Source organism: Rasamsonia byssochlamydoides (assembly GCF_041956645.1).
Source record: "Rasamsonia byssochlamydoides strain NRRL 3658 unplaced genomic scaffold VTN77scaffold_66, whole genome shotgun sequence".
Lineage (NCBI taxonomy): Eukaryota > Fungi > Ascomycota > Eurotiomycetes > Eurotiales > Trichocomaceae > Rasamsonia > Rasamsonia byssochlamydoides.
Window position 1 is genome coordinate 29662 of NW_027192449.1, and position 20569 is coordinate 50230.

Below are 20569 nucleotides of genomic sequence, written 5' to 3' on the forward strand. Positions count from 1 at the left end.
TGTCAGATCTTCTCTGAAAGCGAAAAGAAGCAGTCTCATCGTCGCCGTCCCAACTAAGTCTTCCGTATCTATCTGCCAAGACAGTGAGAGACAATGACGTCCTCCTAGATTAGGTGAAGCCATGTAGCTTCCAAGGTTCCTAGAGAGGAAAGACCTTACGTTACCTAGGTATCTGTCTACTCTGGTTATAATGGTTAGGCTAGTATTCGTGGTTACAGGTATTTTACCAATCATAGACTTGGTAGAACTGGGTGCTTCTAATACCTAGCTACCTACTAGATGCATTATGTAGTCATAGCCACTGGTGAACTTCCTTATACGGCTCCAGCTTGGCACGGTTTAAAGGAAAAAAAAGCACCGGGTGGAAAAAAAGCTCCGGGGGGTTATGCCACCGGAGCTTTTTTTCTAACCATGCCGAGCTGGCAACGCCCAGTTTCTTGAGTCTCGAGAATTCAGACTTGCATTGTGAGTGATTTCCACGTGGCCACAGCTAGCCATTTTTCATATACATATGTAATCGATTACAGGGGCTTCCTGACATACACAAGAGTTTGAATGACTTGAGCGGCTAAATAAGAAAGCACTTTGTAGGTGGTGAATGATTTTATTCTTCCTTCTCGCCCTCAGTTCCGTAATAGCAGCCATCTCGAAAAGGACATTGTTGATACCAAGAATTTTTGACAATATGGTAAGATAAGAGGAAGAGGGCTTCTCTTCCGTGTCCGGCATGAAGTTATCGTCAGGCTGAACAGCAATGCTTCAGGTACCTGAAGAGGCACGCCTCCGCGTTGTGATCGTCGGGGCTGGTCTCAGCGGCATCGCGGCAGCAATCTCATGCGCGACGTCAGGGCATTCCGTTCAAGTCATTGAGCAAGCAAAGGAATTAGCAGAGGTCGGTGCAGGCTTGCAAATCACGCCTAATGCTTCCCGTCTTCTGCAGCACTGGCAACTCCCGGCGTCTCTGTGGGAAGCAGCCGCCGAGCCAACTGCTCTGACCGTCCATCGTTATTCAGGCCAGGTTCTGGCACATGAAAGCTGCTTTCACGAGAAGATTCGCGCAAAGTATAACGCGCCTTTCGTCGACTTGCACCGAGTCGATCTACAACAAGCGCTATACGCACGGGCAAAGGATCTCAGCGTCACTTTCCACCTCAACGAGAGGGTTGATGCCATCGACTTTGGGGCCGTGACCGTTCACACTGCGGCTGGAAAGCAGTACCACGGGGACTTGATCATTGCCGCGGACGGCTTGTGGTCCCGTTGCCGGGAGTGCTTCTTGGGGAAGAAAGACGATCCGCTTCCCACAGGAGATCTGGCATACCGCATCATTTTGTCCGCGGCCCAGATCCCAGATCCGGATCTAAAGGCATGGATCGAGAATCCCCAAGTACACTTCTGGATTGGTCCTGGAGCACATGCCGTGGCCTACTCGCTCCGGGGAGGCCGAATGTTCAATGTAGTGCTGCTCGTGCCGGACAACCTTCCTCCTGGTGTGTCGAGACATGCAGGCTCAGTGCACGAGATGCGACAGCTTTTCGCCGATTGGGATCCTATGTGAGATTTTTTTTCTTTTTTGAACAAATATTGCAAATGTCTAACGCCGAGAAACGTAGTCCCACCCGGTTTTTGAGCTATGTGAGCAACGTCGATAAATGGAAATTAATGCACCGTGAGTGGCTTTCTTTCAGCGAAATGAAAAGAGTTGACCGTCTGCAGGTTCTGAGATGGAGAAGTGGGTCAATGAGGCATCGAATCTGGTTTTAGTGTAGGGGAAACCCAAGCCAGACGACGTCGCCAGGCTGACCTCAATAGAGGCGATGCCTGCCATCCGATGCTCCCGTACTTGGCCCAAGGAGCCAACTCGTCTCTTGAAGATGGAGCCGTCCTTGGTCTTCTCCTCGGAAAGATGAAGAACAAGTCGCAACTGCCTCCGATCCTTCGCCTTTATGAGAATCTTCGCAAGTCAAGAGGCGAAGCCATTGCGAGGGAGACATTTAAGCAGGTAACGAACTAGAAGGGCTGCTTTTGCGATTTATGGCAGACGACCAATATAATATCTAACAGAGACACGATTTCCACATGCATGACAGCGAGGAGCAGGTCAAGCGAGACGCAATCTTCCTCTCCCAACTGGAAAAAGAAATCAAGGGAGCCTTCCCTAGCAGATGGCATGTCATCCCCTTCATCATGTTGATAGTGGCTAAAAAAGACACAGGACCTGTCCGGAAGTCCAGCCGTGGCTGTACGGATATGACGCAATCAAAGAGGTGGAAAAAGCGGTGGCTCAGAATCCGACTCTATTCTCACAAGAACATGAATGAGATTGCTCCATGGGCAGGAGCACAGCTCTAAACGGTAGATCGACTGCTTAGGAGGTTTACTCCGTAGGTGGTTGCCGGGGCGGACTACTGGTCTGATATGGTCCATGTTCTACAGCTTATCACCAAGGGTGTATCATGACTAGATTAGTTAGAATGGATTCTATCAAGCAAGTGCATGTGGCTATCTGAACCGAACGGGAAGTCCGAAAAGTCGGCCTCAGTCTCGACTCTTGGCCACGACTCTTGGCCATGTCGACAGCCCGATCGGTCGTAGAACAACAAAGGAATAAAGATCTGACTTGCCTGTTTTACTCCCCGGCGGATGCAACAGAGCACTTCCGGGACTAGATTTCGTCAGCCCTTTAATTATCTGCATGATAAGGGCCCCGCTTCGGTCAAAGCTATAATTGCGGGGATGGAATATGCTCCCTTCAGGTAGGGCTGAAAGCGGTTCAGATTTAGGGTCTTTGATGATTCTATGCAATTATTCTGCTGCCAATGACGAGTTCATATTACGTGACAAATTATCGGCAACCCACCCATGGAGGGATTGCTGCAGGACGATCCGTTGAATAAATGAATCGATTGATCCATTATTAATACTGGCTCGCTGGCGTTATCAGTGCAGATTGCGTGCATGGCCACGCCCCGTGCCATTGGCCGCCCTCGCTCCTTCCTCGCTTCGTCGCAGCTGCCTCGACCTCGTCATCCAAATGGCCCCTGCGAGAACCTTGCAATCCATCCATCCCATCCCATCCCAATGCCTGCCTCAGAGCAGATGTAACCCCCTCATCCCTTGACTTGATCAACTACTAACTGCGCAGGACAGCACAGCGCAGATAAACCCAGGAGCCTCAGCAAGAGCGAGATCTGCAATCCGGCGGATTTTGGGCTGAGGATGGAGCACTCTCTTGCAGAAGCAAAAGAACGTGGATTATAACCGGTCCGTCCGGACTTGATCATCATCATTGTGGTTGATTGATTTCTTGTTTCTTTTCCTATCTATGGGTTATGGCTTTTGTCCCTTGCTTTTCTTTTCTTTTCTTTTCTTCTTGTGTTGAATAGATTTCCATAGATGCCCTGCAGCTCCTGCACCCCTCCCTGCGTCCATTTCGTAATTTGCTCATTCTATTCTGGACGTTCAGGTCGAGTCAACGCCTGCAATGGAGAAACCACCCACCAAGAAGGTCCGCTCCGCATGTGATACCTGTCACAATGCAAAGATGAAATGTTCAGGGGGCTCCCCATGTGCCGCGTGCTCCAGCTCAGGATACCAATGCCGCTATAGTGTCTCCAATCGCCTGGGGAGGCCCAAAGGCGCGAAGAACAAGAAGATCAACGACCACGCCAGCGGCGATCCGGCTCCTCCTCCAGCGTCGACGGCAGATGCGAAGGCGAATCCTGCTATCCAGCAGCCCGTCGGTGACCATTATGGGGACTTTGCCGACAAATCCCTGGTGACCTTCGACGACGTGTTCGTCTACGCGGGCTCCGACAATTACTCGGTTTCTTCATACGCCCTCTCTGGCTCCAATTCCTTCTGGGATCCAACCAGCAATACCTTTGTCGACGTTGCGGAGGATGTGGGACTCAACAGCGACAGAAGCCTTGATTTCTCGCCCGTCAAGGTAATCCCATCTCTTTTTCTTTTTTTCTTTTTCTTTTTCTTTTTTTTTTTCAAAAACCCCAACTGATGTCTGGATTACTCGCAGGACCACCAAGAGATTGCCCTTTCTTCCGCGAGTATCGAACAATTGCACCATCAATCATCAGTGGCCATGATGTCTGCCCTGAACAAAGACCCCTATTTCCCCCTCCCGAACCCTCAGCCGGGGGCCATCAACTTCCCCAGCATGTCCAGGGACCCCTCGTCGCCCAGTTTGCAACGACGCAACCCCCACAGCAGCCCCAAACAGCTTAGCAGCTGTACCTGCATCCAGCAGCACGCCAAATTCTTCTGTCGCCTAAAGGAACTGGACCACAGCCACAATCCGCTCTCGATCTCGAGCACCCTGCAAGCCGCCAAGCACATTCTCACCCTCTGGCAGCGTCTGGTGAGCTGTCATTTCTGCCAGCAGGACGATGACCACGGGGCCTTGCTTCTGTCCGCCATGAGCATCCGCACAGTACTGAGGCGCCTGCAGCGCTTCCTCGTGGACCAGAAACAGCCCGGTAACAGCACTCCGCCAGAGAGCGGCAAAACAACGGCAGAAGCAGCCAGCGGCACAAGCAGCGAGCCGTCCCGCCGCAGCAGCCACGACAGCAAGAAAGACCTTGCCATGAGCCCCGTCAAGGTGGGCAATTTCGAGGTGCCCGAGGAGGAGCAGATGTTTGTGGTCGATATGCTAATCATCCGCACGCTGGGCAAGATGAAATACGCGCTCGAGCTACTGAGGGAGACCATCGAGCGTGGACCCGGACGCGAGAAGATGCAGATGGAGACGGAAATGGATAATGCAGAGCGGCCGACTGGGCGGAGCAGTGGCTTTGTGCCATTGATGCTGGAGGGCTTAGATGAGTCTGTGCGGGAGTTAGAGCAGTCTTTGAGGAATTCTATCGCGCAACAACGATGACAGATGATTGATGACCTTTCCGTCCCCTGTTTACCCAACTGACGTACATCTGGATAGAGGTGTGAAGGTAGGATTTCTGCCAGACTACCGATAGCCTTTTTTGACGTTTTGATTCTTCAGGTTCAACCCTCCGCCTGCCTTTTCTTTTTCTTTTTCTTTTTCTTTTTACCCTCTCATGACTTTTACTAGAGGCCAGAAAGACATTGGATAGACATTTGCAGATGGATGATGATGATGAGAAAGAAGTCTTGCTCGCTAGATATCGAAAGATGCTCTTCGGATAGTCACCCTCTCCTGTTTCCCCAGATTGATCCTGTCAATTATTACAGTAATTATCTACACGGACAATTGTCACATGCTGCTGGTAGACTCCAGTTCGCTACTACTGTCCCTGACCTCGGAATTCAAATTCTAGGAGAGACTGAAAGGCACCCGCCTTGGCGCCGGACGTCACGCCCACAAGGTGAAAATCCGGACTGGCCTGCTTGAACAGCGCCGTGAAATCGGCGACGCTGCGTTCGCGGGCGTCGTGGGCGGCCAGCATGAACATATCCTCGATCCTAGAACCGCGTCCCTTGGAGTCAGACACTGTTCCTCCTACGTTGTGAGACTTTAGACTTACCGGATCATCTTGGCTGCCGGGGTATTCAACCGTCGCGCTGGCGGCGGAGGCAAGATGCCTTCACTGATGAGGACTTTGGCGCCTGGCTTGAGAGCAGGTAGCAGGGCCCGGAGGATGCGCACCGAGTCGGTGTCGTTCCAGTCGTGCAGGATGTGGCGGAAAATGTAGACGTCGGCGCTGACGGGCTGCGCGGTGAAGAAGTCGTGCTCCATGAAGCTGATCCGGGACTGGAGGTCCGGATCCGGGTCCGAGGCGACGGCGCGTCGGCCCATTTCCAGGGCCCCTAAATTACTGTCCTGGACGATGAACTTGGACGAGGGTGTGAGAGGGGCTAACGACTGTGCCGTGTGGCCGGACGATCCGCCAACCTAGATGGCAGTTAGTCAGTGCTAGTGGACAGAAAAGCCATGGTTGACACTGGGTGTGGCATGGTTCATGCTTACATCGACGACGGTGGCAGACTCGAGAGCGGCCCAATTCCAGGCCGAACGCAGACGATCGACGGACCAGAGAGGCGTATTGACCCTCCCCACCAGATATTCGTGGTACTTCCGATTCAGATCCTCGTTCTGCGCGAAATACTCGAAGAGATTCTTGTCCGTGCGGTAGGCGACGTTGAAGGGCGCGGCCGGGGCCGTGTCGGGGCTGTCGCGCCGGAGCACCAGGGTCTCGGGGACCTTCATCAGGATATTGCCCAGGAACTCGGTGCCAAAGTGGCAGATGTTGCGGAGGTGCGGATTGCGCGCCAGAGCGGCCGATGCTGCCGAATGCGCGAAGAGACCGGGTGTGTACTCGCAGAAGAGGCCATTGCCGATGGCGTAGCGGATGACGCGAGCGAGAAGATCCTCCGGGAGGCGCGTAGCGCTGGCAAGGTCGGGGATGGAAATGGACGAGCCAAAGGGCACGTTTTGAGGGATTTCAAACCGGGTGATCACTTCCAGGTTCGCCGTGTCTGCGGCCTGTGTTCCTCCAGATAAATCAGTGTCCGTTCCCAAAATCGATGCTCCGTAAACTTACCGACCACGCTAGGCTCAGGATTTGATCTGTCGGGCCCATCACGAGCCGAATCAGATCCTTTGCGGCGCTGAGGAGTTCACTCCGGGCTGCTCGCACCGCATTGGCGAGGGGGGTGTCTGCTTCGTGGACGAAGTCGGTGGAACTGCCCTCATTGAGGGACGGAGGAGGCATGCCCGCCTTGTCCATCAAGGACGAGAGCTCGGCGGCCTTGACGCTGATGGTCGACGCCAGACTTTGCAGCGACGGGGGGGACATGATGCTCTCCGGCTGAGACAATATACAGAGTGTTTTATGATGACTGAGCCTTGATTCTGATTGAGATTGTTATGTTTCTTTGCTCGTTTATACTACATTCTCATTCAGCAGACCCGGTGACCCTGATGCTTTTGACATGGCCCCGATCAATGTCCACTGCACAATTGTGTCCTCCTCGTGGTGTCTCTCCATGAAATGCCCGGAATGACTTGATTTGATTTGATCTGCTTATCCAAGCTGACACCGTCCGAGCGGTATGATTGCCAGGTCTCTATACGATAGCAAGGAAAGGGCCGGGAAAAAGAGCCGGATTTGAGAGTTTGATCAGAGGATCATAACAATGGGCCAAATCAGCTGAAAAAAAAAATAAATAAAATGCAAAGACTACAATGACTGTACTGTTGGGCTTGGAACGACTCCTAGGACCGTCTATTACTCATCCTTCATAAGACACAGCACCTGCTGCACTCTACCTTCAACCAATCAGAAGGCATGGGCCATTTATACTCCGTAAACCATATAAACAACCCCTGGAGGGTTGTCTATGCACGCAGTGTCTGCCTTTGGGGCCCTTAGCCACGTGATTGATTAGATAGGTACCTACCTAGGTAGGGAGATAGGGACAGCCGGATTAATGATGATCATGGACCCGTTGGGATAGCGTCCTTGGATCTGGCTTTGTGTTACCTTGGGCGACTATTTCCAATGCATTTGTCAGGGACGGCCTCTGCTTAAAAATCACCGATATTACTCGCCGTCCAGTAATTACCAGACAAAGGAACTTCACAACACACACACATACGTGCAATTCAAAAATGCCTCCTTCACTCAACCACAGACTCCTACTGCCATTTCCAATTGGCATCAAAAGAAAAAAAAAAGTCGCCGTGGACATACTTCCACCACTTTTTTTTTCTTTTCCAATTGACTTCGTCGATCACAGGTTGAATTTGTCAACAACAACAGTCAGAAACGAACAGTCGAATTTCGTCGATACAGCCAAAATATTCCTTGTTGCCGGTCGTTGACTTGCCTGTCGCCAGCAGGCTAACTCCGGTTGCCATCATGACCACCGAGTCACCAGCTCAGCCGCGTCGAATTCCGCTCTATCGGCTGCTCATCTCGCAGTCGACCATCACCGACGAAGTCCTGAACCACCAGTACGCCGGCAGCGGCACGCCAGAAGATCCCTATCGCGTGGAATGGATTCGCGATGATCCTCGCAACCCACTGCTGATGCCGAGCTGGATGAAGTGGATGATCACCCTGCTTCAGGCTTTCTCCTTCCTTTCCATCACCTTTGCGTCATCCGCCCTCTCCGCCGCCAATCCTCAGATCCAGGCGGTCTTTGGCGCGAGCACCGAGTTGGTCGTGGCCGACACCTCTCTGTTCGTCCTGGCCTTCGCCATCGGGCCTGCGCTCTGGGCGCCGCTGTCCGAACTGTACGGCCGACAGGCGCTGTACTTCATCACCTACGGGATGACCACCCTCTTTGCCGGTGCGGCGATTGCGAGCAAGAACATCGGGACTCTGCTGGTGCTGCGCTTCTTTTCGGGCGCGTTTGGCGCTTCTTCCATCTCAAATGCCGGCGGGGTCGTCTCCGACATGTACTCTTCCCGCGAGAGAGGTCTGGCAACCATTGCCTTCATCGGCGCTCCCTTCCTGGGACCGAGTCTGGGGCCCATTGCCTGTGACTTTCTGGCCGTGTCCAAGGGGTGGAAATGGGTCGAGGGCCTCATCGCCATCTTCAACGGCGTGTCCTTTATCCTGGGTGTGTGCCTGATTCCCGAAACCTACGCCCCCGTGTTGCTGCAGCGACGAGCGGCAAAGCTGAGCAAGATGACCGGCAAGGTCTACAAGAGCCAGCTGGAGGTCGAGAGCGGGCATAAGACGGCGGCTGCGGTCTTCAACAAGACAATGGTCCGACCCTGGGCGTTGTTGTTCCGGGAGCCCATCGTGCTACTGCTGTCTGTCTACATGGCCATCAGTGAGTTAAATTCCCGTTGTGTTGTGACGCTCGTTACTGTTCTCATCGTCCAGTCTACGGGACGATGTATATGGAGTTCGCCGCATTCCCGGTGGTCTTTAACGACGCGCGACATTGGCAACAAAGCACGTCGGGCCTGTCGTTCCTGGGGGTCATGATCGGCCAAATCCTCGGATGTGTCTACTCAACCTTAGATGACAAGCGGTACAAGAGGCTCGTCGATCGCATCGAGCGCAGCCGGGTCACTCCTGAGGCGCGGTTGGTGCCTTCGATGGTTGGCGCCGTGACTCTCCCCGTCGGCCTGTTCTGGTTTGCGTGGACCAACTATCCCAGCATCCACTGGATGGCCTGTCAACTCGGCACCGTGCTGTTTGGATTCTCACACGTCTCCATCTTCTTGAGCGTCGTCAATTACCTCGTTGATGCCTACACTCTCTACGCTGCCTCTGCACTGGCGGGAAATGCGGTGATTCGAGCGCTCTTTGGCGCGGCCTTGTAAGTATCTCATTGAGAGCTTGCATTTCTTTTCTTTCTAACAAACATCCACCAGCCCGCTTTTCACCACCCCTATGTACGACGCACTGGGCATCCACTGGGCTTCTTCCATCCCCGCCTTCCTCGCATTGGCCTGTCTTCCATTCCCCTGGATCTTCTACAAATTCGGCCCCCGCATCCGACGTCACTGTCGATACTCGGCCGAATCTGCTCGCCTTCTCGACGAGATGACCCGTCAACAGGAGCAGCAGTCGCATCAGGTCACAGACAACAAGGCTCCTGCCACGAGTGCGTCGTCGGCCTCCCAGACCGTGGGAGCGCAGACACCTGATGCCAGGCTGTCGACGGAGCCAAAGGTAGGAGAGAGGTACAGCGGGGACGAGGATTTGGAAAATGCGAACAGCCAGCAGTGAGGAACGATGTGTTGGGAATTGACACAACCACAAAACCAAGCAAGTCTTGAAACCAGGCCTGTATCCCTAACGACTGTCGGGAGAAAGAAACAATCGTAATTAATTCGATTGATCTGGCATATGCCATTCCCATCTCCAGACGGAACCTTTTTTTTTTCTTTTGCTCTTTCATTCTTTTATCATTTGCACGGGTGGGAAACATACCTTTGTTTCATTATTCCATCATAGAATTACTTCAATTTAATACTAGACGGAAACCATCAACCAACCAATTAATTAATTAGTTAATGGCATTGAGTCGGGGTGGTTCTCTCTCTGCCATCATCAAGATGGTCGTGTAATACTGCGTACAGATGCGTCACTTGTGTTTGTTGAGTCGAGACGTGCAGGGAGACCTACCTATCACTTAGGGCTTAGGTTTAGGGTTTGTGACTAGGGTTTAGGGCCTGGGACTAGGGCTGGCTCGCTCGCTGCCCATATAGCAGGTAGCACCTTCCACGCCCACCTGCACCCTCTCCCACAATCCAAGCTTACTTTCGATGCCACTGAGCTCAAATCGCTGAGATCTTGTCTGCCATATTACACATGACTGTTAGTGGGCTACACTTGGTTCAGATTTCATGGCGCCTCTTTCTTTTGGCCGAATCTTCTGCAACAATATCACATGTTGTAGGACTGCGTGCAAGAGATTTTTTTTTTCTTTTCTACTTAGCAAAAGAGAGTGCCATGACATTCATTCTTAGCAGAGTACCCTCTTTTCTGCTGACACAGAGCAACAAGCAAGCAAGCAAGCAAGCATCGAAATATCACGGCCATGAAATTTCTATTCTATATGTCTTCTGTTCCTTTCTATTTCTATATCTGCATCCTTCCATCTCACTTGGCTTGGTCTCCCCCTTACACGACGTCCGCAATGACACGGCTCAAACGAGCGGCCTGCAAGGAAGGGTCTTTTGTTAGTCCTGGCCTGCTGGACAAGAGATCCGAAGGGTTCTTAGAAAACAAGCACCTACGTTCGATTCTCGCATCATACTGAAATGATTCCCCGGCACGGTCGCCATCTCGATGCAGTCCCTGGCGATCAGCTTCTCCCACCCTTGATGCCCCGGCTCCGGAGGGCTGTCGCCGCTCGCCGCGCGCTCGCGCTCAATCAGCCACTTGGTAATCTTCTCCTCGCGACTGTCGAGGACGCTGAGATCGATGTCCGCGCCCAGGCCTTCCGTTGCCCAGATCAGCACTGTCGGGGGCGTATGAGCGGCTGGCAGCGGTGCAGGCGCATATCTCTGGATGGCGCGAATCGTGGCTTGGAAATGCTCGACCAGCCATGATGGCGGTTTCTCCTGCTGGCCGAATAATACACCACTGCGAGTCATAAGATCCAGGACGTCTAGCGGCATGGGTCCATACGTCACGCGGCAGGGCGAGTCGATCAGGATGAGCTTGCTGACCCGCTCGCCGGCGTGGGAGAGTTGTCGAGCAGCTTCGAAGGCGTACATTCCGCCTGCGGACCAGCCCGCCAGGATGTAGGGCCCTTGGGGCTGCCGTTGCCGCACCTCGCGGACCATGATCGCCGCAGTGTCTTCGATGCTGATACTCCCGGTGTAGAGGTGCGCCGCTTTCAGGAACGGGCTGTTCAGCGCGAAGACGCAGACGCCTGGAGAAATCTCAGGGAGGCTGGCGTATGCGGTCGCTGCGCCGCTGCCTTCTGGGAAGAAGAAGATGGTTTTCGACGCTGTCTTGGGATTTGCTTGGAGAAGGACTGATGTTGCTGATGGTAGCGATAGCAGAGGTGCTTTTGCCGCTGGGCGTGTCCGCTCCGGGGACGGCAGATTCAGCGCTTTCTGAATCTGCTTCAGCGACACTTCGCCCCCGATGGCGTTCGGAGCGAGTGAGAGGCCTAGCTGCTCATTCAGGGCCCCGATAATACTCAGCGACATGAGAGAGTCCAGTCCCAGCGCCGACAGGTCATCAGTGGCCAACAGCTCCTCCACATCCACGCCGATCTGTTCCGCGATCACGGAGTGCACGCTATCCAGGAGATCGTCATCCACAACTGCGGCTTCTTGCCCGTTGATTTGTGCGGGGGTCAATGGCCTCGAGATGGAGGAAGCCGAGATCGGGGTGAAGACGTCGTCATCATCGCTTTTTTCGCGGGACTTTTGGATGAAACGTTGCAGCTCGCCTACCGTGGAGAAATCTTGAAACGCTGTTGCTGGCAGCTCCAGTTGAAGAGACTCTCGCAGCTGGGACAGGATGGTCAGGGACAGCAACGAGTCGACTCCAAGCTCCGCGAAGCTGCTTCCGTCCGAAAGCTCGTCCACCGCTATCCCGATCTGATCGGCAAGAATGTCCATCACTCTTCTGCTCGTCGTGGAAGTCGTCTCTAGCTCGGCTGACGCGGATTTGCGGGCTGCTGCTGCTGCTGGAGGCTTCGACACTTTCAGACGAGACGGTCCCATGTTCGACGACGTCGCAGGCGGCGCCAGCAGCGTCGCAAGCAGCGAGCGAGGCACTTTCTGGAACTTCACGCCGCCGCACTTCCCAATCATGGTGTCACCCTGGAAGATGGACACGTCGCCCGCGACGACGGTCTTGTTGACCGGGAGCATCCTCACATGCACTTTGTACGGGAGTCTAGGATCAATCTGCTTCCCCAGCTGATACGAGCCCATTCCGTGCGAGATGTAGACAAACTGCCGCGGGTCGACAACCCCGATGGCATTCAGCACAAAACCGGCCAGCTGCGCCAGGTTGTCCAGCAACAGGGGAGAGCAGAAGAACGTTCCGGCGTCGTGGCCCTCGTACAGCTTGAGGGAAGCAGTCGCTTCCAGCTTCTCGCTGTTCACGAGAACCTCTTGCATGCCTTGATATCGGGGGTCATAGTCCACGATGGTCGAGAACAGGTTGTAAGCCATTGCGCGGGAGATCTTGCTGCTACTGACGCCTCTCTCGAGGTCTTTGATTCGTTCCTGGACCAGATACGCGGTCCTCGACCAGACATCAAGCCAGTGCGACGCATCGCCAAACTCCACGCGGCACGTCGCGTTGCGGTCCGCTCTCCTGGTCCTGATATCATATGTCCCGATTTGGATGTCAACATGCCCGTGGTGCAGGTCTGCAACGGCGTGGATCCGCAGGGGCTGGGGCTCCTCAGATCGCGGAATCCCTACCGTCACCGGCTTCATGATTTCCATGTTGACAATGTTCAAGCCTGAATCTGGGCCTCGGATCTGGTGTTCTCTCCGGACGTAGTCGCTGACGGTGAGTGCCATGTCGGCAAAAACGCCCTAGAAGCATTAGAAGAAAAAAGAAAGAAGAAGAAAGAGGCAGTGGATTTCTCGCAAGCTTACAGATGGACACAGGGCCAGCCCATTCAAAGAGTGTCCGGCAATCAGAGCGTTCATCGCCGGCTCGGACAGGTCCGTTTCAAATACAAGAGAGACCCTCCCATCCAAAACCTCCTCCGACACCAGTCTCTGCACCGTCGTTGTCAAGACCGAACCCCTTACAGGTGCGTCTACCTCCTCTCCAGTTCGCTTCAAAAGCCAGTCGTTCTTATACTCAATCCAGTAATTCTTCTCGCCAAAGGCATAGGTCGGGATGTGCAATAGCTCCTGTCCCCGCTCAAAGTCACGATGGTACTCGGTCCAGTCAATGTCCACGCCATGGTCGTGCAGGAAAGACAGCGCCTTGCAGATGGTCCTCCATGGATTCTCCGTTCGGCGCAGCGTCGGCACCCCGCGCACGGCCTTGTTGTTGTTGCCCAAGGTCGTTGTGATCATGCCCAGACAGACGGGGTTTGGTCCGAGTTCGAGCCATATGGTTTCGTTATCGACCAGCCCGTCTGCTCTGCACTGCTCGAGTGCTTGCAGGAAACGCACCGGCTCACGGGCATGTCTCCGCATGTAAGACGGGCCTAGGACACCTGCGTCTCGAACCACAGTCCCCAGAAGGGTGGAGATGACGGGAATCTTGGGCGTGGAGAACTTGATATGCTGAGCCGCCTTTTCAAAAGGGGCCAAGATTGGGTCTACCTGAGACGAGTGAAATGCGAACGGCACATCGAGAACGGTGCACTTGATTCCCTGAGATTTCAGAACCTGGCGGGCGTTTTCCACGGATTCAACCACTCCGCTCAGCACCACATCGCTCGGCCCGTTGATACATGCCAGCTCCAGATCGCCGAGGCGCCGCCCTCCGAGGATCTCTTGCAATTTGTTTATGTCGGCGTGGATGGCCAGCATGGAATGGGTCCGTCGCGTGCACGCGTCCCAACCAGATAGAGCGTATCGCTCGCAGAGAGGACACCTGCCGCGTATAGGGCTGCGTATTCACCCAGACTATGGCCGATGACAGCCCCGGGCTCGACGCGCCACGATGACCAGAGTCTCGAAAGCGCCATTTGGATCGCAGTCAAGGTCAGCTGTGTTTGAACGGGGGAGAGGCTATCGAAGTCCGAGACGCTGCCATCAATGGCGGCAAGGAACGACGGGAAGCCATGATCCCGCGAGATCCGATCAAACCGGAGCAGGTCGGTTTTGAATTGCTCGGACAGCTCGAACAGCTCCTTTCCTACGGACCGGTACAGAGTTCCCTGGCCGGTAAATGCAAATACCACGTTGGAGTACCTTCCCGGTAGCGGTTGCGTCAGTGCAGATGATGATAAACGATTCTTGACCTGAGCAACTGTCGACGCTACGAGTGAGACACGAAGAGGATGCTGGATTCTCCGAGCCGTGGTGGTATACGCCAAATCGGATAGAGAAACTTGGGGGTTCTTGTCCAGATACTCGACCAGGTTCTGAATGTTTCTCTCCAGGGAAAGTCGCGACTTTGCTGTCACGCTAATCACATGGTCCGGTCTGGAATCAACGATGGAATCATCCCGATCGTCTTCTGGTGCTTCTTCCAAGATGAAGGCCGAGTTTCCGCCCGCGGCCCCGAAGTTGTTGATCATCGCACGGCGTTGTCGGCGCTGTCGGCAGGGAAAGGCGGTCACTTCCATCGGGATGCGTATGTTCCGCTGCTTCAGATCTGGAAAGGTGCGATTGAGGACGCCGCTCTTGATGCCGACGTGTGGTGGCAGACGCTGCTCGCGGAAGATCAGGAGCGTCTTGATGAGGGCTGCGATACCGGATGCGGACTCTCCATGCCCGATATTGGCCTTGACCGAGCCGATATAAAGAGGCTGGTCGGCTGGCCGCACTGGAGAGGCCGGGGCAAAAATATTGCTCACGGAACTCATTTCGATCGCATCGCCAAGCTGGGTCCCGGTGCCATGCATCTCGACGTAATCCACATCGAACGGATGGACGCCCGCCTGGAGGAGGACTTTTGTGTAGAGCATTTCCTGTGTCGGGCCGTGCGGTTGGGTGATCGAGGCTGCATAGGCCGAGTAATTCGTTACTGCACCCAGAATGACGCCGAGGATCTTGTCGTTGTCCGCGTGGGCGGCGTCCAGCCTTTTCAGCACGACGCTGGCAACGGTTTCCCCGCGACAGTACCCGTCAGCCTCGTTGTCGAAGGTCATGCACGGGCCGGTCTGCGAGACGAAATGGCCGCGTGTGAGACCGGCGAACATGTCTGGGCTGTTCAGGAGCATCATGCCGCCGACCACGGCAGTGTCGCATTCCCCGCTCCAGATGGAGCTGCACGCGAGATTCAACGCCATGGCGCTGGAGGAGCAGGCTGTGTCCACGCTTAGGCTGGGTCCGCCTGTAATATGACCAGGTATTAGCAAGAATGTTGCTCACTTGTGGTGAGGTCTTACCGAGTTTATTGCTCCGAGAAACCCGTCCCTATTCAAGTCAGTTACATATAATGAGAAGACCTCCAATATAACGGGTGAGCGCAATTATCGGTTTGTTTTAGCCGATACTCGTATCACCTTCTGAATATTGGATCCTTCAAATCAAGGTCATGGCTTCAATGCTGCAACTCACCGGACCAAATGCACGCACAACGCCAGACACATAGTACGTATCAATATCCTGCACAATATTGACATCCTTATAGTCATCGGTCGTCTGTCCATAGAACGTCCCTACCCGATCCAGCTGCGTCGACGGCGTCCGGTTCGGCACATAGCCGGCCATCTCGAGCGCTTCGTACGCCGTCACCAGCGCCAGTCGTTGCTGCGGGTCTGTTTGCGCCGCTTCGCGGGGGGACATGTTGAAGAAACGGGCGTCGAACATGCCGGGGTTCTTCATGAAATTGCCATACGGTGTGCCGCTTTTGTTTTTGCTATCGAGGTCGGTGGAGACGTAGATGTTGGGGTTGAAGCGATCCGTGGGGATCTGACCGGATTAGGGCTGCATAAGAAGGGGAAATTATCACTGCTAAACTCACCACTTTATGACAATCCACTCCGTCTACCAGAAGCTTCCACAGCTCGTCATGACTGTCCGCCTCGGGGAATCTTCCCGCCATTCCAACAATCGCAATAGGCACCTTGGCTGGAATGGCAGACTGAGGGGGGTCCCTATTGGAACAGGAGTCATCCAACAGGACCTGCACATGCGCTTCAGCCCGAAGAGAAGCAACCAGGTTCTTGCCCGCAGAGTGAATGGGTCCGAAAGGGCGGACAGTCCAGTTCGAGCACCCTGAGGCCGTCGCGCGGGATATACAACCGCCGACAAGCTTGGTCCAGTGGATAGGCTCGAGGAGGACCTCCCGAAGGGCTTGTTTCAGCACATCCCGCCTGCTGGTCACGATGTATGAAGAGCCTGTCACGGGGGAGATCAGCTGCGGCTGCTGCTGCTCAGACCAAGCGTGGGTGTGATAGGTCTGCTGGAGAGAGTCGTAGCTGTCGATGATTCTGAGAATGTCCGTTTCGGAGTACAGGTGGCGAGCATGGTAAGGCGCGTAGATCGGAATGCGATGATTCCTGCAGCCTTGTGGAGGTGACGATCCGTATCGATCGAGGAACCACCGCTCGACCAGGGACAGGGTGGATGGTGGGCCCTGCACGGTCACTGACTTGGCGAATTCGGCGGTGATGTACGCCTTCTTGCGGTTGGGAAGGGCCTGACGAATATCTTAGCAATCGCACAGTGATAGATAGCTGCAATGGGAGTTCTCACCAGACTCTCCTGAAGATGTCTCATCACTTCATCATTGATCAACCCTTCAGACAGAGACATCGCCCAGGTCCCTCCCTCGTCATCTGGCTCCAGCTCATTTCGAACACTCGTCACGGCAGCCCCAACTTGGAAAGCTACACGGACCGCTTCCACGGCGAGTGGTAACAGCTCGACGAGACTGTTTGCGAGACTCACGGCCGTGGCGGACAGCTGGCCGATGCACAGGCCAATGATGATGCTGCTGGAGCTTGCATCTGGATATTGGACTTCGGGGTGGTTTTCATACCATCTTGAAGTGCTACATTAGAAACGAGGAAAGAAAGATAACACGCAATCGAAGAATTAAACACGCAGTTTAACTGTTCGGGGGGAGGGGGGAAACAAGCGCATGCTTACTTACGCAATGAACTGACCCAGCTGCACCAGAACGAGCAGTGCAGGAGACAGGATCTGATTATCCGGATTATCTTTATCTTTATCTTTATTATCATTATCAACAGCATTATCATTATTGTGATGATGATGATGGCGCATCAACTCAAGCAGATCCGCCGCAGCAAAACTAGGCAATCCCTCACGATCCTTTCTCCGGAGCTGGGCCACTCCATCGCGAAGAACCGCGCTCGAGCGAGTCAGGAACTGCGCGAGGAGGGAATTCTCCCCGTTCTCCCGCTGCGAGACAAGCAGTAGTTGAGACAGGGCCGGATAGACATGGACTGGTATGGAGTTGTCGCCAAATATGACGATGGTCTTGGAGGGTGGCATTTTTTTTCTCAATCAAGACAAAAAAAGAAGAAGTGATGTTCTTTCAAGACAACGTTGAGTTGAATTCTACCTTGGGTTTGTTGAGGTTGAATGAGACACACAAAAAAAAGGACAAACTGACAACAGTCCAAACGAGTAGGTAGGTATACCAATTATGTATAATACATGACCAGCCATGACGAACGAACGAACGAAGGAACGCGAACGCAATGAGATTGATTAGTCCTGCAGCTGCAGCTGCAGTCGCAGCCGTAGTGGCATAGCATACAAACTACCTACCTAGGTAAGTATGCACATAAGACCGGCGTTGCCTTCGAGATCCCTGCAATTCCCGGCGAATACTCCGTAATAACCTAACCCAACCTCAACCTCAACCTCAACCGGACAGGACAGGACAGGACAGGACAGGACAAGGACGGGACGAGATAGGATAGGATTGGATTGAATTGAATTGAATTGGATTGGATTATCCCATCCATCCATCCAGATCACTAAAAATCGCGAGCAAGCCATGCAGAACAGAGCCAGCGAAAGGAAACAAAAAAACAAAGCAGGGAGATTATTTAGGTACATACCATTAGTAATTTACTAATCGTCACACAGGATATTCCCGATAAGCTTAGCTACCTACCTACCTACCTAGATAGGTAGCTAATAGGCTCTGGACGAGAGATGATGAGATAATAGATGATCCGGCGCTTTTTTTTTCTTATCTTAGGGCTATATTTATTTATTTATTTATTTTCGGCACATTTAATTAATTACTATTATTATCACATCGGATGAAGGGAAGGGAAGGGAAGATGGAGGGAAGGTAAATAAAAAAAATGGTTAGACTGGATTGGACGAAGAGGCTTGAAGTGCCTGTCCGTCTGTCTCTCTGTCTGCATTCATTTGAATCTTTTTTTTTTGCTTTTTCTGGGGGGCATAATTACATAAGTCCTCTCTTTCTGGAGTCCTCAACGAAAGATGGCTCTTGACTAAAACTAAAACTAGAACTAGAACTAATAATAATTAGATTGTTCGTGTTGTCTGTCTGTCGATCAAAACAGCAAAATCAATACAACTAACAGTGTGTTCATCCATCTTTGGACAATTATCAAATAACCTCAGTACTGTATATACATACATGAGAAAATAATCTCCTCGTCATATATTATTACGTGTGTAACTATTTGAGAAGTGTCTGTAAAAGCATCCAAGCAAGTATGACAGACAGTAGGTCAGGGACCTGATATCAAGTTGGTTTGGTTTGGTTTGTGCAAGTTGGCTTGTTCACTCGCTGGGGGGACTTTTCCCAGAGAATATTTTGAATTTATTAAATAGGAAAATGAGAGAGAGAGAGAGGAGCTCAGTTCTACACTGTACTGGGCATACTTGCACTGCACTGCCATCGCAGTATATACAGCAGCAACAAGTGAGTGATATCATCGTGTATAAGAAAGAAGATCATATTGCTTCCTTGGACTCAGCAATCTATCACTATCTACCATCGTCCCTTTGCAGATACTACAGAATCAACCAGACAGACAGCATTCCAGCAGCTATCGACCTCAGACAGCTGTGACCAGCTAGCCAGCTAAACCAACTTCATCCCCGCATTGGTACACGCCACACTTCCCGTCACATTGGTATCCTTCATCAACCACAAATACGCCTCAGCGACCTCCTCCGGCGTGCCGACCTTGGCCGTAGGCATGGTGTTCCTCACCCAGTCGAACAGCGGCTCGCGCTTCTCAGCCTCCATGTTCTGCCACAACTCCGTCTCGACGAACCCGGGGCTGACGATATTCACCCGGATCGGCCGCAGATCCAGCGCCAGGTTGCGCGTCAGGCCTTTGAGTCCGGCCGCGTATGACGCGACCATCGCCCAGCCCGGGATGGGCTTCTCGGAGGACGTCCCTGTCGTAAGCACGATGGAGGACTCGGGCCCCGGGTTCAGATACCGCGACCCGATCTTGCCGACGAAGAACTGCGCAAACAGACGCATCTGGCCTGCAGACCGGAAAAAGTCCAGGCTGATGTCCCGCCACGGAATGAGCTCGAGCTGGTCGCAGGCTGTGAAGACGATGTGGTCGAGTTTGTTGCCTCTGGAGGAGACAACCTGCTCGAAGAGCTGCGTCAGGTCCGCCTCCAGCGTCGGCTTGGACAGATCGCATGCATAGCCGGATACCGTGCTCGAGGGGTAGGACTCCTGTAGCTGCTTCACCTTGTCGGTTACGCGTGTGAGGCTGGATGACGAGATGGTCACTTGCGCGCCGGACGCGAGGCATGCTTCTGCGACGCCGTAGCCGATGCCTGATGTACCTCCGATGATGAGGACATGCTTGCCGAGGAGCTTCTGGAACTTTGAAGACATATTGAGCTAAAAAAACGTGAGATAGAATAGTTTTTTTTTTCCCCGTCTCTGATGATGGACGATTCTTGTGTTCTTGATGTCGTAGGTACTGGGCTTCAAATCGTAACCTCGTTTATATGTATGTCGCTTGCTCACTCACATCTCCCCATCGGTGGAATGAATGTGTTACTCATCAAGATATCATTTCGTAATTCCAATAGCATAGCACTTACGATTACCAATACCTCTCCTATCATAGAGGTTGTTTTGGCTTCAGCAGGACATGCATGAAACCCTCCCTCGCCGGTGACTATCTTTCCCCCGACGCTGATTAATTAATTGTCCACATTTGTAATCATGTCAGAGTTAAACATGCGTCGGTCAAGGGTTCCATCTGACTAGAATGGATCATTCCATATGAACGACAGTGCTAAAGTTCGACCGCATTCTGGCATCCATCTAGACTTCGGCGTTCAATTTCTCACACCAGCCGAGGAGCTAGACCAGACTCTGAACTCTCTTTCTGGTCTTTCCCTTTCCCTGGGGGATAGGATATCGGGGTAGCTTCCCCGCAACTCCAATTCTGCTCGAGATATCATATCGTACAAGACGCAATGGGAACTTAATTCGCCGGAATCATGAAATGTTAAAAAAAAAAAGAAAGAAAGAAAGAAAGAAAAGAGAAGAGAAAGGGGGGGGGG

At 53.0% G+C, this 20569-nt stretch overlaps 6 protein-coding genes across 6 annotated transcripts; 4 read left to right on the plus strand and 2 right to left on the minus strand.

Annotated features, from left to right (window-relative positions):
• Positions 1 to 754: 754 nt before the first annotated feature.
• On the plus strand, positions 755 to 1558 carry VTN77DRAFT_7883 (uncharacterized protein; the record flags this gene model as incomplete). Its single annotated transcript, XM_069424319.1, has 1 exon — positions 755 to 1558. One exon carries the CDS (start codon positions 755 to 757, stop codon positions 1556 to 1558), a length of 804 nt encoding a protein of 267 aa, XP_069274994.1.
• Positions 1559 to 3484: 1926 nt separating this feature from the next.
• Positions 3485 to 4894, plus strand: VTN77DRAFT_7884 (uncharacterized protein; the record flags this gene model as incomplete). The annotated part of the gene is made up of 2 exons (XM_069424320.1): positions 3485 to 3949; positions 4034 to 4894. 2 exons carry the CDS (start codon positions 3485 to 3487, stop codon positions 4892 to 4894), a joined length of 1326 nt encoding a protein of 441 aa, XP_069274995.1.
• A 1029-nt stretch (positions 4895 to 5923) lies between these two features.
• Positions 5924 to 6493, plus strand: VTN77DRAFT_7885 (uncharacterized protein; the record flags this gene model as incomplete). The annotated part of the gene is made up of 1 exon (XM_069424321.1): positions 5924 to 6493. The coding sequence occupies one exon, from the start codon at positions 5924 to 5926 to the stop codon at positions 6491 to 6493; it is 570 nt and encodes a 189-aa protein (XP_069274996.1).
• Positions 6494 to 7853: 1360 nt separating this feature from the next.
• Positions 7854 to 9683, plus strand: VTN77DRAFT_7886 (uncharacterized protein; the record flags this gene model as incomplete). Its single annotated transcript, XM_069424322.1, has 3 exons — positions 7854 to 8775; positions 8829 to 9270; positions 9326 to 9683. The coding sequence occupies 3 exons, from the start codon at positions 7854 to 7856 to the stop codon at positions 9681 to 9683; spliced, it is 1722 nt and encodes a 573-aa protein (XP_069274997.1).
• An 897-nt stretch (positions 9684 to 10580) lies between these two features.
• On the minus strand, positions 10581 to 17530 carry VTN77DRAFT_7887 (uncharacterized protein; the record flags this gene model as incomplete). The annotated part of the gene is made up of 10 exons (XM_069424323.1): positions 10581 to 10619; positions 10697 to 12970; positions 13034 to 13159; positions 13205 to 13855; positions 13960 to 15398; positions 15454 to 15481; positions 15626 to 15979; positions 16032 to 16709; positions 16766 to 17054; positions 17166 to 17530. The coding sequence occupies 10 exons, from the start codon at positions 17528 to 17530 to the stop codon at positions 10581 to 10583; spliced, it is 6243 nt and encodes a 2080-aa protein (XP_069274998.1).
• A 1579-nt stretch (positions 17531 to 19109) lies between these two features.
• VTN77DRAFT_7888 (uncharacterized protein) lies at positions 19110 to 19889 on the minus strand (the record flags this gene model as incomplete). The annotated part of the gene is made up of 1 exon (XM_069424324.1): positions 19110 to 19889. One exon carries the CDS (start codon positions 19887 to 19889, stop codon positions 19110 to 19112), a length of 780 nt encoding a protein of 259 aa, XP_069274999.1.
• Positions 19890 to 20569: the final 680 nt, after the last annotated feature.